This window comes from Archocentrus centrarchus, chromosome 5 (genome assembly GCF_007364275.1).
Source record: "Archocentrus centrarchus isolate MPI-CPG fArcCen1 chromosome 5, fArcCen1, whole genome shotgun sequence".
Lineage (NCBI taxonomy): Eukaryota > Metazoa > Chordata > Actinopteri > Cichliformes > Cichlidae > Archocentrus > Archocentrus centrarchus.
The window spans coordinates 12,812,779-12,829,873 of record NC_044350.1 but is presented as its reverse complement, the minus strand read 5'-3'; the positions used below and the strand labels follow the sequence as shown (position 1 = coordinate 12,829,873).

Sequence of the window (17,095 nt, the reverse complement as noted above, 5' to 3'; positions counted from 1 at the left end):
TGTTCCTTGTCTGACAGTTATACATTTGGTACCCACTGTTTGGCAAAAGATTAGGTACAGACCACTAAATAATTTGGCTTGAACCATAAAACCAGAGGTTATGTGCAATGTTCACTGTCGACTACAGATGTGTTTGTGCCAGCTTTTCTATCTGCAGCCTCAGAACTAGCATATCCAGAGGCCCGCCAGCACCTTAGATACGTGTCATAAGCTTATTAAGTGTTGATTTATGTGCAGTAACTGGTAGTAAAGTGTGGGTGTTAGGTTAATGCTCATGGAGAGTTGATCCTTGTCCTGTGGCTTGGGCTGTTTCCAAGTCTGGCACCAGCACTGGATCAAGCCATTCTGCTGCGAGGGGTTTATTTGGCTCCACAGCACCCATGTCAGACATGTATCCTGGCCCAGCCATTTTGTGTCCTCAGATGCTCCGGCCCTTCTCCGTGAGCTGGCTTGCTGCTTGGAAACCAGGAGAGTGGAAATAATAAATCAGAAACACTGACCCACTAAAACTATGGGAATAGTTTTCGTGGCACTAGTGCAGACACATAAATAACTTTCATAGCAACAGAGCTTAAACTGAAATGTGCTCTCAGGACAGCTAGATTTGACTTTTGGTTATTATGTAGTGTAAAATGACAGGACATCAGCTGATCACACAGCCAAGCTGCCAACGCTGGGGCTATATATTTAGAGGATGTGCATTTATGGTATAGTGGAGCACTTAGTGTATTATAATGCATTATGATGTTTTTATTATGGCCACAAGTAAAATAATTTGCTGAAGTGACATACTTTGCAGAGCAACTGCAAATCTATTGTGCAAAATAGTGCTGATGCACTGAAAGTGGAAAATTAACAAATTACAGAGGACGTCTGAGGGACAGGCTTGGAAGTCTGACAGTGAGTGCAGAGCCTCCAAGGGAAGCCCAGCAATGCCACATGTGTCTGCCTCACTCCTAAACAAACACATTCTACATGTTGTTTGAGACTTAGAGGACGAAATAGTGTGTCTAACAGTACTCAATTATTCAGAGCGATCAAGAGTAGCACCCTCAGCTCCACCAGATCACTTAAAGTACCTGAGATCATTCCAAGCTAAATTGTAAAATCAGCTGGCAGATGTCCTGCTATGCAATGCAGCATGCATCCATGTTATGCCTGTGAAACTCAGGATATCCTGCTTGAGGTACTGCCACCCTGTTCCACTTACATCTGTCATCATCACATGCCTCGGGCTGCCGGTCAAAGCCCTCATGGGTTCACTTTCCCCAGGCAATGTCGATGGTCGGCACTTTAGAGCAAGCAGTAGATCAGCTGAGGATGCCAGCACTTTTCACATTGCACTGTCTCTTTGACAAAAGCAACAAACTGTAACTGAGAAGATTGTTGATTACAATGCAGCATTCATTATAATTCCCCTCACCCTCAGGGACCATGTCTGAGCATCATCATGTGTAAGTGAGTCCTGGACTTGCTGACAGGCAGGCTACTGGTGGTGAAAATGGGCACTTCCTCTACTGCATGCTAACACCTACAGCATTTCTCAATGATCACACATAACTGTGTGGCACAGCTTCACATTTATCAGTCTGAGAATGACACAACAGCCGTCACAGTCGCTTCTTGAATTTTCACAGAAGGAGAAAAAAAGTCTGAATGTTCTGCACTTCAGCAATAGTCCGATTTCTGGGGTGGGGGATGGGGAATAACAAAAAAACAAAACACATTTCTGGCATCCAGATCCAAAGTATCTGGTTGCAGAAATCTCAAACATATACAATCTGCCAGTTTTGGTTACAAATGTGGTAGTGTTATGAAACAGCTGCATTTTTATGTGCAGATGTAAATCCATCCACATAGTTCTTGTGGTATCTTCCATCAAGCTGACTTCATGTGACAAGAGTGGAAGTAAACACCGCTATTGCCAGGAAAGAAGAGCCCCCTTGATATGGTGACAGGGGTAGATGAAAGGCATGATGCTGGGATTCAGGAAGTAACAAGGACAAGGAGGCAACAACTTGATCAATATGTTTGACTCGGTCAGCAGTTTTCAGTTCCTTTGGCTCAGTATTACAGGTAATTTAAACATGAAATTCATCATGGCTCCGAAAATGCTCAGAACCTTTAAATCTGCTTGAATGAGAAGAACTGCAGCAGCTGCATCACTGCATGGTGTCCAGACTGCACCACCCTGAACTGTAAAGCTATGCAGCAGGTGATGTAAACAGCACTGTTCAGCAGCAATAAACGGCCATCTCTCCAGGACATTTAGCACAGGAGATGCCTGAAGATCTATAATGTCGGGCAGGACAAAAAACAACCCCAAGTTACAAACTATTTTTTTTTTTTTGGAAATCACTGCTTTAATGTCATTTCCAGAGCTGGCAGGTTCAGTCATCAGTCTGGTAAATTCATAACAGAATATCACCTGTTTCCATCCCATCTCCAGTTCTCGTACTGTACTGTTCTATACTGTTTCTAATAGAATTTTATTTGTATGGTCTGCTAAAGTCAACAATACACAAACAGTAGTTATATGTAGCTTAGGTTTAGTACTATAAGGCAACTTTGTGTGGATTGTAAAAGGTCTGCATTCACTCCCTCACTTAATGAAGTCCTTTGTCGTCTTTAAACTTTTCTTTTTTTAAATTTCTGTTGTTTGTTTTGTTTTTTTTCCTTTTCAGAATTGCTCAGGAGTTGGCCATTAGGGCAAAGAAGCTGTTCCTGGATTTTGTAAAGCACAAGAACATGCAGACACACATTGAAGACAGATATATGTGTTGTTGCATGATCCACTTCTTGAATATAATGGCGCGGTTATTCACCAAAATCTTAAGAGAAGTCCTTATCCTCTACTTAAGACAGTTTTTCCTCCAGAACCTCTCCAGGAACAGTGTGGCGATCCGGCCCCTTATTAAAGTTGCTCTAGTTCCCTCTTCTGGGAGAATGGGGAAAAGCATGTCCACTCGTCAGCCTTTACCCTAGGTGCACGCATGGGTCCCTGTGGTGTAACCATGCAACAGCGCTAGATCTTGCAGGATTAGATTGTTTCAGAATAGCATAGCGCTATTCAGCCATAAAAGTCTTTGTTATGTCTATAAATGCACAAACCTACTAACACCTGTTACCTCAGTACACTATGCCCATGGCGCTTGTAACATAGATTTGGGCTGGTGGCTTACTCAAAGGCCAGTCAGTGAAGCCTTTGATAGTGTATGACTCATTTTTCAGCCTTAATAATTTCAGATATATGTACTTTTAATGCTATTGGTAAAAAAAAAAAAAAACAATTACAGTGACAAAGCTTCAGTTTTTATATGTATAAAGTTGTACAGTGAATATGTTCATAAACTTAACCGAATCCACACTCAGCGCTAATGAAATAAGTAACTTTTATTTTGAAAACAACGCTTTTATTTTGTCGAATCTGATCGGACAGCGAGTAGCTAGCTAGCTTCTAAAAGTGATTAACAGAACGATACAGCGTTGTATTGATTTTATCAACCGTGTCGGTCACACAGACACTACGTCTGTAGTCTGCATCTTTGCATGGATGCCTCATATATTTATAAGGAGCTATCTTTCATTTCTTATTCTTTTGGACACCGCGAGTCTCCTAAGCTACTATGGTTAGCTAGGTTAGCTTTATATGTATGTATATATATATATGTGTGTGTGTGTGTGTGTGTGTGTGTGTGTGCGCGCAATCAGCACTCTCGGAACACTAGGCAGCTGCTAAGTCAGTAGTCTGACGGCAGATAAAACGGCAAGCTAAAACCGGAGGACTAATGTTTCTAATCATAACCGATCAGTCAGCAGAGTGATCATCGCTAATTATATACATCAAAAACAATGATTTCTCACACGTGTGTGTGTACTTGAAGCTGTATGTGCGCAGAGGAAGCGTAACCGGTCCCATGGTGTAATGGTTAGCACTCTGGACTTTGAATCCAGCGATCCGAGTTCAAATCTCGGTGGGACCTCGTACTTTTGAGCCAAACGTTTTGACTGCGATTGTCCCTGGTTATACACTTATACCTGAGGTGCACAACATGGAACCAACAGCCAGACGTTTACGTGCAATAAAGTCGCCATAATTACTATAACTCTTTTTTTTTTTTTTAACCAGTGATAGCAAAAAGATGACTTTATATGATGAAAATGTCTCAAATTAAACTTAAAAGTTAAATGATGAAGCGTCAGCTTGCATTTGGTTTAAAGTTTTGCTTTAATGTTGTCAAATATGACATACAACATTGTTTTCACCACTGCAGACACCTAAAATATATTACTTCTTTTACATAAAAACGAATATGAAAAATAATAATTGTGCTGAAGTCATCTAGATACTGTCTCAGTGTATAGAAAACACACAAATACCAAACTGAAAAATATATTTAAAAAAGAAGGAAAAAACAAAAGGCTTATCACACTAGTCTTTGGTTTAAAGTGAAACAGTTTACTCAATTTAATGGATACTGTTTAATGTTTAAAACAGGAAAACTATACTTTCTCATTATGATATTACTAACATAAGAATAGTTGATCATATTCATGTAACGTCTATGATCTCTTAATTTACTGCATATTTGTCAAAATCTATTTTAAGGCTTACCTCCATTTACTTTAAATATTGCTATCTCATATGTAGTCTGCATTTTAAATTCTGGTTAACGCTCTTTCGTAGTTATACTTTTATTAGTATTCATGCTGTGAGGACAAAACTGATAATGTTTCAGATTTGCCTTTTAGATATGTAATTAATGAGCTAAACTGCAGCCACAGACACTTTTTCCTTGGATCATCAGAATACACACTTTCATGAACTCACTTGCTTTACTCTTTCCAGCGATGCATAGGGAACAAAATGCAACTATGCCAGTCAACACATGACTCTTACTTTCTGCCACATTCTGAGCCTTTTTTCTTTAGCTTTGGATACTGATGTATAGAAAATGTTCTTAAAATGACACGGACGTTTGCTCATGCTGTCTGTGAAGTTTGTTCATTGTGTGAACAGTTTGAAAAATGATAACAAATATAAAAAATGATTTTCACAACAATAACAAAAGGAAAAATAAACACAAGCAGAAGAAAGATCTCTTTTTCAGTCTTACTCAGCGAATATCACCAAGGTCAGGTCACTCTCTGGCTATTCCTCTAAATAATACTTTGACCCACAGAGCAGTGATTTGTCAGAACAGGATTCTCTTATAAAAACAGTCATACAGCCAAACACAGTGATGCCACTTGTATAAATGCAAAGAAAAATGGTATATACACACTCCATTAGAAAACATGTCAAAAATCATTTTAATATCTCTCCCAGATCCCTAACAGTCCAGAGTTTCTTTGTTTTTTTTTGTTGTTTCTTTTTTTAAATTCTTCTGCTTGCTCATCTCCTTAGCTGTGGTCCCAGCATGACTTTGTTGATAAAGTTGACAATCGCTACAGCTGGTTGTTCGGGGTCCATCTCCGCAAACAGGTGACACACGTTTTCTGTAGCAGTGCCTGTCCGTCTCGCCACAAAGCCAAACATCCTGCGCCAAAAGGCAGACACGACAGGTCAAAGGAATGGAGAGCAAACCATATTTAACACTGATGGAAAGTAAATTTCCTCTTTAGAAGTGAGTAACAAAGTCCAATGATGATCAACTGCCATGCAAAGTAGCTCTGGTGCCAGTTGGTAATATCACTGATAAGGAAAAACACTGCCACACAAGCACTTACTTGCTTGACGTGCTATCAGAATTAGTCCACCTGAAGCACAGGTACACAAATAGAGACAAAGAGGACAAGGACACAGAGACTGATTTACTAGGCACAAGAGTAGCACTATAAAACATATGCGACTCACAAAAAGAACTTATATTAGAAAAATATAAGTCATTACAGCAGCGGCAAACACACCTCTAATCCCATTGTTACTAAAGATTAACAGCAGTAACACACAGAAACACAACTTCTTTTTATTAACAGAGGTAAAATTAAACTGTTTTTAGTTTCTTAGTGACTCACCTCTGATCATGAGGGTCAAGGCTGCTGAAGGTGATGCTGCTGATTGGGTAGTGTCTCCTAAAAAACAGCCTGTGTAAACATAAACAACATTAAGACCCTTTGACTGGCTGCTTCTGATTGTGTATCAGAAAATCAACACAATATCTAACACTGCAAAATTTACCAGTGACGCTCACTATGTGAAAATGTGATGCTCTTCATTATATGTAAGATTGTAGTTCCTCATAAGTACCTTCTTTTGCTGTCCGTCAGTGTGATACCCTGAGAGGACACTTTGAAGTGGACCCCCGTTGCCACTGGGCGTGGATTCAGTGATAACGTGTACTTGGTTGCCTTAGAGACTGCCTCGGGCCCAGTTAACGACTCTGTTTCCACGGAGTTTAGGTAGAGCACATTGCACGCTGGTTCATTAGGGAAAAGACAAAGATAAGAATTATTATTAATATGTGTGCTTATTGATCAACACTGTGCAAATATGGAGCTTGAGAAGTCTCAGCTGGTTAAAAGTAAACACTGAAATGACTGCACAGCATATGTGCCAACATTTCTGTGAGCTTGCATACTACCTGCTCCTTGTTTGAGGAGCTCAGCTGCAGTGCTGGTATTTGTTGCACTCTGCGTCTCCTGAAGCTCCCCGACCAGATCTGAGACATCATGGATTTCATTTACATAACAACAAAACAACAGAGGCTGTAAACTGTTAAAATAGCCTTCTATTCACAGAGGAGCATTTAGCTGTTCTCCCATAACAGATATAGCTCATTTGATAAGTTCAAATTTTATTTTGGAATTAAATCTAATTAAACAAATATTACCCTTTTCTGGGACGCGAAGAGCACACGGCAATGAGATGGGAGTAATTGAATGCTGGTACACTAAAGCCGATAAACTTCCTGAGGCAAAGACAGAAAGAAAAAGAAGGGATTAGGAGGGATTAAAAGGCAGAAAACTGAGGACTTCAAATGAAGTAAATATGCAAAAACTTTATGTTTGTAGGTTAAAAATAAGTAGGTAAAAAAATAAGTTTCTCATATAAAACCCAAATATATGAAATACATGGCAGCATTTGTGTCTACGGTGTAACTTACCGAAGTAGGACTCATTCTGACAACCCTTGATCTTCACTCCCCGTGGCCCAGACTCGATGAGGAAGTGTCTCACCAGCTGTTCGAGAGGATCCCCTGGGAAACAGGAGATTGAGAAGCAAGGAAGGATGAAAAAGAGGCAGCTTGTTTTGCTGCCAAACATCTACTATAAACATAAACAAAAATATATCAAAATGTAGTGATATCTTTTAGACTGACCATAAATTTATTATGTTAAAAATGAACCTTTTTAATACATTAATACAGTGTATCACCATTACAAAATACTTAACATGATTCAAAAAACTACCAGAAATGCTGCTTTTCCCAGAATGTAACCAATAGTGTGTCTTTAGATACTCTGGTAAATACCCCTTTCTTTCAAATCTCTGTTCCAGTTTGCATGCCTTATGGGCCCATTATACCTGCAAGCGGCAATGTGCACCAAAAGTGATGTCACATCCCTGGACTCAAGCGGCACTTGCGGTGTCATTTGTGCATTTTTGTAACTCTGCCTAAGTGCCGCGGCTTATGTCGCTGGGTTAAAGATATGACTGTATGATCGTGTTAGCTTAATGATATATCAGTACAGAAGCTCAGAAATTCACAAATTACACAGAGGGAGATGTGGCAAAGATCTGAAAAGATGAGACTTTGTGGAAAAAACTTTGCTTCTGGTTTAGACTCCTTCTCCTCCCATACCAGCACTGATGTGGGGATTTTGTCTGAGTGGGGACACCTACAGGAGAATGCTACAGTGACTCCTCGTGCCCTCGATGCTGGCATAAATGTTATGGAGCTCTGGCGACATCTATTTGCATGCAGTACGACCAATGCGGCGAGTGTAATGGGCACATGAGGTTTTCCATTAAAAAGCAGTCAGTTAAGCCCCAGTCACAGAGGACTAGAGAGCAGTCATTGAGCCCCTGGCAACCACGAGTCACTAGGGAAAAATGTGTATTCCCAACAAGTTGGCAACTGATTGCTGAGGTACAGAGGCATAGAAACAGATGGTGCTTCACCGAAAACATCCTTGTGATGGCTTTGGTCACTAGTAGATTGCTGTGGTCACCTGTAGTTTGTATGAAAGATGTTGATTTGTCTGCAAACCAATTTCACCTGGAGACAACAAGCAACCTTGAGCAACCATTTGTCAAACAGTTGTGGGATACACCTTTTTCAGCAAGAGGTTGCCAGGGGGTCGCTGAACGGTCTCTAAGCCTGTGTGACTGAAATCTTATCCCAAGTCAAGTGAACTGATGACATATTTATATATTTAGACTATAAGGATGCCAAAGTGAACATTATACTACTGTATTCAAAAGCTGAGAAGCACTAACCAAAAAGCTAAACCTGGGCTGATTAAAAGAGGTGCAATAGATACCTTTGCTCCCAGAGAAGTTCGCATTGGGAGGAGGGGTGGCCACCTTGAGGGCGAGGCCATAGGCACCCTGGAAGGAATTACTGTCTCTAATGAGGAAACTTCCTGGTTCCTTGTCCTTTAACACAGCAATGGCTATAGTAGAAACATTAGAGGTATGATGTTGTGACTTGAAATAAGAGACAGTGACAATAATATGGGTTAAATATGAACCATCCTGATGTAATTCAATTCAATTCAATTTTATTTATATAGCGCCAACAAACAGTCGCCTCAAGGTGCTTTGTATTGCGGCTAAAGACCCTACAAATTCATGCTTCATTAAAGCTCTCACCTTGGTCTCTGGAGATGCCTGGTTTGTACCAGTACTTGGAGCTGTCCTGGACAAACTTAGCATTCACCCTGATGTCTGGCTCCTCCCTACAGCTGTGTTGTGCAGACCCCCTTCTCTGCTCACCAACAGCAGAGGAAAAAGTAACGTGATGAGTGGGGGAAGGAGCCGAGGAAGCCCTAATTAGAGAGTTGTGTCCATTCAGGGATCCTGCTGTTGTGGAAAAACGTTTTTTCTCTGGGAGCGGTGGCTGGATGGGGGGGATAGTGACTGCAGTGTACCCCGTGTATGGGACATGGGGGACGTTTAGTAATGAGTAGTAATAGGATGCTGAGGGAAAGCTGGGTGTATGATATCCATCAGGAAGAGGTGAAGGTGGTTTAGTGTCAGCTGAGCTGTCTCTGTCTGGAGTCAGTCTTTGTCCTCCTGTGTCTGTGGCAGATGTGGAGCGCTGAGGAGAGGACTGTAACTCCGGGGAGCCAATAGGAGAATTTGGGGAAGTGGTGGAAGGGCTAGAACTTAAACTGGCTGGAGCATTTATAGATACACCTCTGCTGCAGTCAGACGGGATATCATTAGGGAGCGCAGAACCATTGAGTTGCACTTGAACTGGGGTGATAATGACAGTTGCATAGCTCGAAGCATGTGATGGATTCGATCCATCTGCATGTCCCGTGACCTTGGGTGCTCCAAGCTTACCATCAGGACCCCTACTCTCAGAAGTCTCACTTGATGGTTGGGTGGGGTTTATAGATATGATTGAACCTTGAGTTTGTGTTTCTGTCGGTTTCACGGTTTTGCTGTTACTTGTGTTGGACTCTTGAGGTGTTTCTTGGCTTTGAGAAGGGCTATCAGCATTTACACTAATGGAAAGACAACATATGGATCGAAAGATAATTTTCTCCATATCTTGATATGTACTGTAGCTGTATTTTCCAGAATTGTGAGATGTCAGAAAGCAAAGTTTCACTCACCTGTCTTCTGTGTGTGTGGGGCTGCTGCTACCAATAAGTGTGTAGTCATGATCAGAGTCCGGTCCAGGGGTGCTTGACTGACCATTAGAATCAGACTTAGTCTCTGAATGTTGGGATATGTCATCTTCAGCACCTGTCTTGGCCTTTTCCACTTTGACAAGAGAGATTAAAAGATATGAGATGAAAGTATAACAGAACAAAGTGATGAGTGAAGCAAGACAAAGAAAAGAAAAGCATGTTAACCCATCCACTTAGTCCTCTCCATTCATCCATTCACCTTTGTGATGCTCAGTGTGTGTTTGGTCTTTGGATCCTAATGGGGTCTCGGGCAGCCTTCCTCTCCCAGGAGATGGGCTATTGGCAGGTAGAGGGGAGGCTGATCCAGAGTGATACCCTGAGGCATAACCCCGGCTCTCATGACTTTCGGCTGGAGATGACTGATAAGGTGAACAGGGGCAAGAGTGGCGTGGCTGTGGAGGTGTGTGGTATCCACTGCTGGCCCCATCCCGTATATCTATTAGTGACTGGGGGATTGGGTAGTTCTGGTGAGGTGCAAAGGCAAATCTAGGGTGTTCCAGATTTGGAGCTCGGTCCAGAGAGGGTTGGCAGAGGTGAAATACAGGCATAGTGGATTTGCATTGCCAAAATTCTGCCTCTCTTGCAATGTCCCATGGATTTTCAGTTTCCCATGTTGGAGGTACACCTGTTCCTTGAGACCAGTGTAAGGCTTCTAATTGGTCTGGGTATGCTGAGTGTAATGTTTTGACTGAGGCTGATTGGTGCTCTCGTCTGCCAGAACAGTCTTGACAGGGGCAACCAGAGGACTGTGTAGGAGAGCCAAAGAACATTTCTCTGTAAGGGCTTGATGGCTGCAGCTGGTTGGAGAGGTGAGACCCTGGGCCATGGCTGGAATAATGGAGGAGGTGACACTCTTCCCCTGTACAAAGTCTGTTTGAGGCTGGCAGGGTGTGGCTGTGTGGGTGTGCATGTTCAGGGGAGGAATAAGGATAGCGTGGCCTATGGACAAAGGGTAGAGATACAGGAGGGGTTGAACGTTCCCATGGCAACTCTGGTAGAGGATGGGCACTGTGGCGATGGCAGAGCTCCATATGAGCTGAGTGAGGATGAGGGGACACTGATTTGGATGGTAAAACTGGCAGAGTTTGGCTTTTTGGGTGGTTTTTAATGCTTTTGCAACGTCCAAGACAGTGACTATTGGGAAGACAGGGTTCTCTCTCCCTCTCCAACCCCATGTCACCACACTTCATACTTGCTCGACCGCAACATGAGTGCTCTCGCCTCAACCCTCCAGGACTTGATGGGTCTGGATCATCTAAAATTGCTGTTTCTCTGTCCCTTTCTTTTCCTCTTGTCTTTTCCTTTGTTTCGTCTTCCCTATCTCCTCTCCTCAATGGATAGTCATTATTTTCTCTTTTACGAATGGATTGAGAGGTGTCACCTAGGCGATCAGAGGGGACTGAGGAGCAGTTGGAATTAAAAGTGTAGGTGAGAGGCTGGGACTGGGTGGAAGTTTGGGACTTCACTGTTGGACTGCTAGTGAGGCAGCTATTGGTTGATGCTGGTGAGGCAGTTGCTCCCGGTCCACGTCGCTTCCTCACTTGGGCGTACAAGCTTCCATCCAGAGGGCCCCTTGTATGAGAGATATCTAGTAAAAACAATAGGGAAATGTGAGTCCTCCTTATTTATTTAAAGCTTACAGTCATAGTAAAAAGAACATTCACCCTCTTTCAATCCTACAGTTTTACCAATCAGGACATCTGGTCTTCAGCAGGTCGTAAAACGAGGTAAATACAAGCTCAGATGAACTACAAAACATGACATATTACACTGTTGTTATTTATTTTACAGAAACTAAGCTAAAATACAGGAGTAGTGTGTGAAAAAAATAAATACACCTTTTATTGCTTCTAGAGGAACAAAGGGGTAAAGTAGCAGCAAATGCACTTGATTAACTGATCATCAGCAAGTGTGAGCACTTGTATTAAAGTTTTGGTAGTTTGGTGGTCTGAAGCATTTGAGTGTGTGCTAACACAATGTCCAGGAGGAAAGAATCAGCAATGAACTTAGAGATGCAATTGTTGGTACTCATCAGTCTGGGAAGGGTTATTATGAGGCAACATTATACACATTATAACTTAGACAACATTAGGCCCTTTCTTTAAGACCACATGCTTCCTAACCTCACTGAGGCACCAGATGGGTGTCATATATAAAGTGTACAAAAATTACCAAAAATGGTCACTTGCCCTATAAAGGGATATAAAGAGAGCTGTGAATAAACAAATGCCTGCAGACCTCAATGAACTGAAGCAATGCTGTAGAGAAGAGTGGGTCAAAATTCCTCCACAATTATGTGAGAGACTGATAAAATCACAGAAAATGATTAATTCAGGTTATTTCTGCTAATGGTGGTTTTACTGCTTTTGCATTTTGACTTAGGTTTTGTTAAATAATTTTGACACTGTTTATGTCATGTGTTGTTCATCTGAGGCTGTATTTACCTAATTTTAAAACTTGCTGAGGATCAGATGATTTTTTAAATTATGTCCTGACACATAAAACCTTAATCCATCCATCCATCCATCCAGCCAGCCAGCCAGCCAGCCAGCCAGCCATCCAGCCAGCCATCCATCTTCTTCCGCTTATCCGGGGCAGGGTTGCGGGGGCATCAGCCTAAGGAGAGAAGCCCAGACCTCCCTCTACCTAGCCATCTCCACCAGCTCATCTGGGGGGACCCCAAGGTGTTCCCAGGCCAGCTGAGAGATATAATCTCTCCAGCGTGTCCGGGGACTGCCCTGTGGCCTCCTCCCGGTAGGACATGCCAGGAGCACCCAAGAGGCGCCCAGGAGGCATCCTAGTCAGATGCCCGAACCACCTCAACTGGCTCCTTTTGATATGGAGGAGCAGTGGCTCTACTTTGAGCCCCTCCCAAGTGGCTGTGCTCCTCACCCTATCGCTAAGGGAGAGGCCAGCCACCCTACCTTAAGCTTCACAGAATTTTTACCATAACTGTAGGTCTTACACCCATATGTATAGTATTTCTTACTTTCCAGGCTGTCTTCATGATGCAGATTGAAGTTCTCATAGGAGTCCCATCTGACAACAGGGTCCAAGGTGTTGTAGTCCACTTTGATGGAGGCGTCATTCTTGTGGTATTCCTGATCTTGAATACAACATTTCATTTGAAACATATTTAAATATAGCTCTTCATTAATATGTTGTCTATTATTAGCATTTATGAGCTTATTTCTTTATGTTTATTGTTTCAATTTTAAATAGCTATTATATTAAGCCTACTTAATATATAGCATGAACTGGGATCAAATATTTTCATTCTGTAGAATAGAATGATAAAAGTATTGAACTGAACTGAAAATGTGAAAGAAAGGACTGGGTGCATGGAAATGCAGCTTATTAATTAATCAAAGACCCATACAGCGTTTTAATTCATGTAAAAGCCTGACTCAGCCTTGTCCACCTTAACTGGAAAATTCAAAAACCTGTTTTATTTGTTGTTCTCTATCGTTCACCTGAGTTTCTGTCTGATTTCTCAGACATTTTATCTGGTTTAGTCCTGAGTTCAGATAAAATAACTTTAGTGGGTGATTTTAACATCCATGTAGATCCTGAAAATGACAGCCTCAACACTGCATTTAATCTATTATTAGGTTAATTTGGCTTCTCTCAAAAATGTAAATGAGCCCACCCACCACTTTCAGAAACTGAAGACTTAACAGTATTCCCTGAAAGCCCCCTCCTGTCTGATCATTTCTTAATAACATTTATGTTTACTTTAATGGATTACACAACAGTGGGAAATACATTTTATTACAGTAGAAGTCTTTCTGAATGTGCTGTAACTAAGTTCAAAGATGTAATTCCTCCATTATTATGCTCTTCAATGCCATGTGCCAACACAGTACAGAGCAGCTACCTAAACTCTACTCCCTCAGAAACAAATCATCTCGTCAGTAGTTTCACATTCTCACTGCGTAGGACTCTGGATACTGTGGCTCCTCTGAAAAAGAAAGCTTCAAATCAGAAGTGCCTGATGCCCTAGTATAACTTACAAATGTGCAGCTTAAAGCAGATAACCCGTAAGCTGGAGAGGGAATGGCGTCTCACTAAATTAGAAGATGCTCATTTAGCCTGAAAAAAGAGTTTGTTGCTCTATAAAAAAGCCCTCTGTAAAGCTAGGACATCTTACTGTTCATCACTGATTGAAGAAAATAAGAACAACCCGAGGTTTCTTTTCAGCACTGTAGCCAGGCTGACAAAGAGTCAGAGCTCTGTTTAGCGAGTATTCCTGTAACTTTAACTATTAATGACTTCATGAACTTCTTCACAAATAAAATTTTAGCCATTTAGTAATTCATAACCATCTCACAAATGTATCTTTGTGTACAGATACTTTCAGTACTGCTGATATTTATTCAGACTCTTGCCCTCCAATTGATCTTTTGGAGGTAACTTAGTTGCTTCCTCCAAACCATCAACGTGTCTGTTAGGCCACATTCCTACAAAACTGCTCAAAGAAGTCCTACCATTAATTAATGCTTTGATCTTAAATATGATCAGTCTATCTTTATTAATTGGCTATGTGCCACAGGCTTTTAAGGTGGCACTTAAGGTGCCACCTTAAAAGCCTTATCTTATCTCAAAGACAAAGAACCCTGCCTTAGTTAAGGTGGTACTTAAAAAGTCATCACATGACCCAGCTGTCTTAGCTAATTATAGGCCAATCTCCAACCTTCCTTTTCACTCAAAAATTCTTGAAAGAGTAGTTGTAAAACAGCTAACTGATCATCTGCAGAGGAATGGTTTATTTGAAGAGTTTCATTCAGGTTTCAAAATTCATCACAGTACAGAAACAGTATTAGTGAAAGTTACAAATGATCTTCTCATGGTCTCTGACAGTGGAGTCATCTCTGTGCTTGTCCTGCTAGACCTCAGTGAAGCTTTTGATATCGTTGACCATAATATTTTATTACAAAGATTAGAGCATGCCATAGGTATTAAAGGTACTGTGCTGCAGTGGTTTGAATTCTATTAATAGACTCCAATTTTTTCATGTAAATGGGGAGTCTTCTTTACACACTAAAGTTAATTATGGAGTTCCACGGGATTCTGTGCTGGGACCAATTCCATTTACACTATGCATGCTTCCCTTAGGCAGCATTATTAGAAAGAATTGCATACATTTTCACTGTTATGCAGATGATACCCAGCTTTATCTATCCATGTAGCCAGATGACACACTCCAATTAGTTAAACTGCAGGAATGTCTTAAAGACATTAAAGCCTGGATAACCTCTACTTTCCTGCTTCTAAATTCAGATAAAACTGAAATTATTCTACTTGGCCCTACAAACCTTAGAAGCGTGTCTAACCAGATATTTACTCTGGACGACATTACCTTCAGAAGACCCCTATGATTGAAACAGCAAGGGAACAGTTTACCCTGCCCGGAATAGGGTTACCGGGGCCCCACCCTGGAGCCAGGCCTGGGGAGGGAGCTCGAGGGAAAGCGCCTGGTGGCCGGGCATTAGCCCGTGGTGCTCGGCCGGGCGCAGCCCGAAGAGGCTACATGGGCCTGCCCTCCTGTAGGCCCACCACCCGCAGGATGTGTCGTAGGGGTCGGGTGCAGTGTGTGTCGGGCGGTGGCCAAGGGCGGAGGCCCTGGCGGAGGCCCTGGCGGACCGATTCCCGGCTATCGAAACTGGCTATTGGGACATGGAATGTCACCTCTCTGGTGGGGAAGGAGCCTGAGCTAGTGCGTGACGCTGAGAGATACCAGCTAGATATAGTTGGGCTCACCTCAACGCATGGCCTGGGCTCTGGAACCAGTCTCCTGGAGAAGGGCTGGACTCTGTTCCAGTCTGGAGTTGCCCTCGGTGAGAGGCGGCGAGCTGGGGTGGGTATTCTTGTATCCCCCCGGCTTGCTGCCTGTACGTCAGAGTTTACACCGGTGGACGAGAGGGTAGTTTCCTTGCGCCTTCGGGCTGGGGAACGGGTCCTGACTGTTGTTTGCGCTTATGCGCCGAATGACAGTTCAGAGTACCCACCCCTTTTGGAATAGCTGGGCGGGGTGCTGGAGAGTGCTCGATCTGGTGACTCCATAGTCTTGCTGGGAGACTTCAACGCTCACGTGGGCAATGACAGTGAGACCTGGAGGGGCGTGATTGGGAGGAACGGCCTGCCCGATCTGAACCCGAATGGTGTTTTGTTATTGGACTTCTATGCAAACCACAGTTTGTCCATAACAAACACCATGTTCGAACATAAGGATGTCCATAAGTGCACATGGCACCAGGACACCCTAGGTCGCAGGTCGATGATCGATTTTGTAATCGTATCATCAGATCTGCGGCCGTATGTTCTGGACACTCGGGTGAAGAGAGGAGCTGAGCTGTCAACTGATCACCACCTGGTGGTGAGTTGGATCAGGTGGCGGGGGAAGATGCTGGACAGACCTGGCACACCTAAACGAATTGTGAGGGTGTGCTGGGAATGCCTGGCAGAAGCCCCAGTCCGGGAGCTCTTCAACTCCCACCTCCGGCAGAACTTCGACAGCAAACTTGGGTGTGGGAGGAGTTCGGTGAGGCTATGGAAAAAGACTTTCGGACGGCATCGAAGCGATTCTGGCAAACCGTCAGGCGACTCAAGAGGGGAAAGCAGTGCTCCACTCACACGGGTTATAGTGCGGGTGGGGTGCTGCTGACTTCAACTGAGGCTATAGTCGGACGGTGGAAGGAATACTTCGAGGACCTCCTGAATCCCACTGACACGCCTTCTGTAGTGGAAGCAGAGTCTGGGGACGAGGGAGATGACTTGACCATCACTGGGGGTGAGGTCACTGAGGCAGTTAAACAACTCCTTGGTGGCAGGGCCCCTGGGGTGGACGAGATTCGCCCTGAGTTCCTGAAGGCTCTGGATGTTGTAGGGCTGTCTTAGTTGACACGCCTCTGCAACATCGCGTGGAGATCTGGGGCAGTGCCAATGGATTGGCAGACCGGGGTGGTGGTCCCCATCTTTAAGAAGGGAGACCAGAGGGTGTGCTCCAACTTTCGGGGGATCACACTCCTCAGCCTCCCCGGTAAGGTCTATGCCAGGGTGCTGGAAAGGAGGGCCCGTCCGTTAGTCGAACCTCGGATCCAGGAGGAACAATGCGGTTTTCGTCCTGGTCGCGGAACACTGGACCAGCTCTTTATCCTCTCAAGGATATTCGAGTGTGCGTGGGAGTTTGCCCAACCAGTCTACATGTGCTTTGTGGACTTGGAGAAGG

At 43.2% G+C, this 17,095-nt stretch overlaps 1 protein-coding gene and 1 non-coding gene across 3 annotated transcripts in view; one reads left to right on the top strand and one right to left on the bottom strand.

The window, feature by feature from the left end:
* Positions 1-3,911: 3,911 nt before the first annotated feature.
* Positions 3,912-3,983, top strand: trnaq-uug (transfer RNA glutamine (anticodon UUG)). The gene has a single exon. It is a non-coding gene; the product is annotated as a tRNA-Gln (tRNA).
* Positions 3,984-4,273: 290 nt separating this feature from the next.
* The window catches only part of LOC115780047 (tensin-2-like), a 49,709-nt gene continuing 36,887 nt past the window's right edge, over positions 4,274-17,095 (bottom strand). The window contains exons 16-27 of one of the 2 annotated variants that reach the window (XM_030728989.1): positions 12,857-12,973; positions 10,067-11,455; positions 9,790-9,940; positions 8,819-9,678; positions 8,488-8,619; positions 7,107-7,199; positions 6,834-6,911; positions 6,585-6,662; positions 6,251-6,419; positions 6,019-6,087; positions 5,731-5,760; positions 4,274-5,540 (exon numbers count right to left, since the gene is read on the bottom strand). In XM_030728989.1, the coding sequence (XP_030584849.1) occupies positions 5,396-5,540; positions 5,731-5,760; positions 6,019-6,087; positions 6,251-6,419; positions 6,585-6,662; positions 6,834-6,911; positions 7,107-7,199; positions 8,488-8,619; positions 8,819-9,678; positions 9,790-9,940; positions 10,067-11,455; positions 12,857-12,973 (3,311 nt within the window). In that variant the 3' untranslated portion in view covers positions 4,274-5,395. The remainder of the gene's footprint in view (positions 5,541-5,730; positions 5,761-6,018; positions 6,088-6,250; positions 6,420-6,584; positions 6,663-6,833; positions 6,912-7,106; positions 7,200-8,487; positions 8,620-8,818; positions 9,679-9,789; positions 9,941-10,066; positions 11,456-12,856; positions 12,974-17,095) is intronic. The other variant, XM_030728990.1, reaches the window with a different exon arrangement.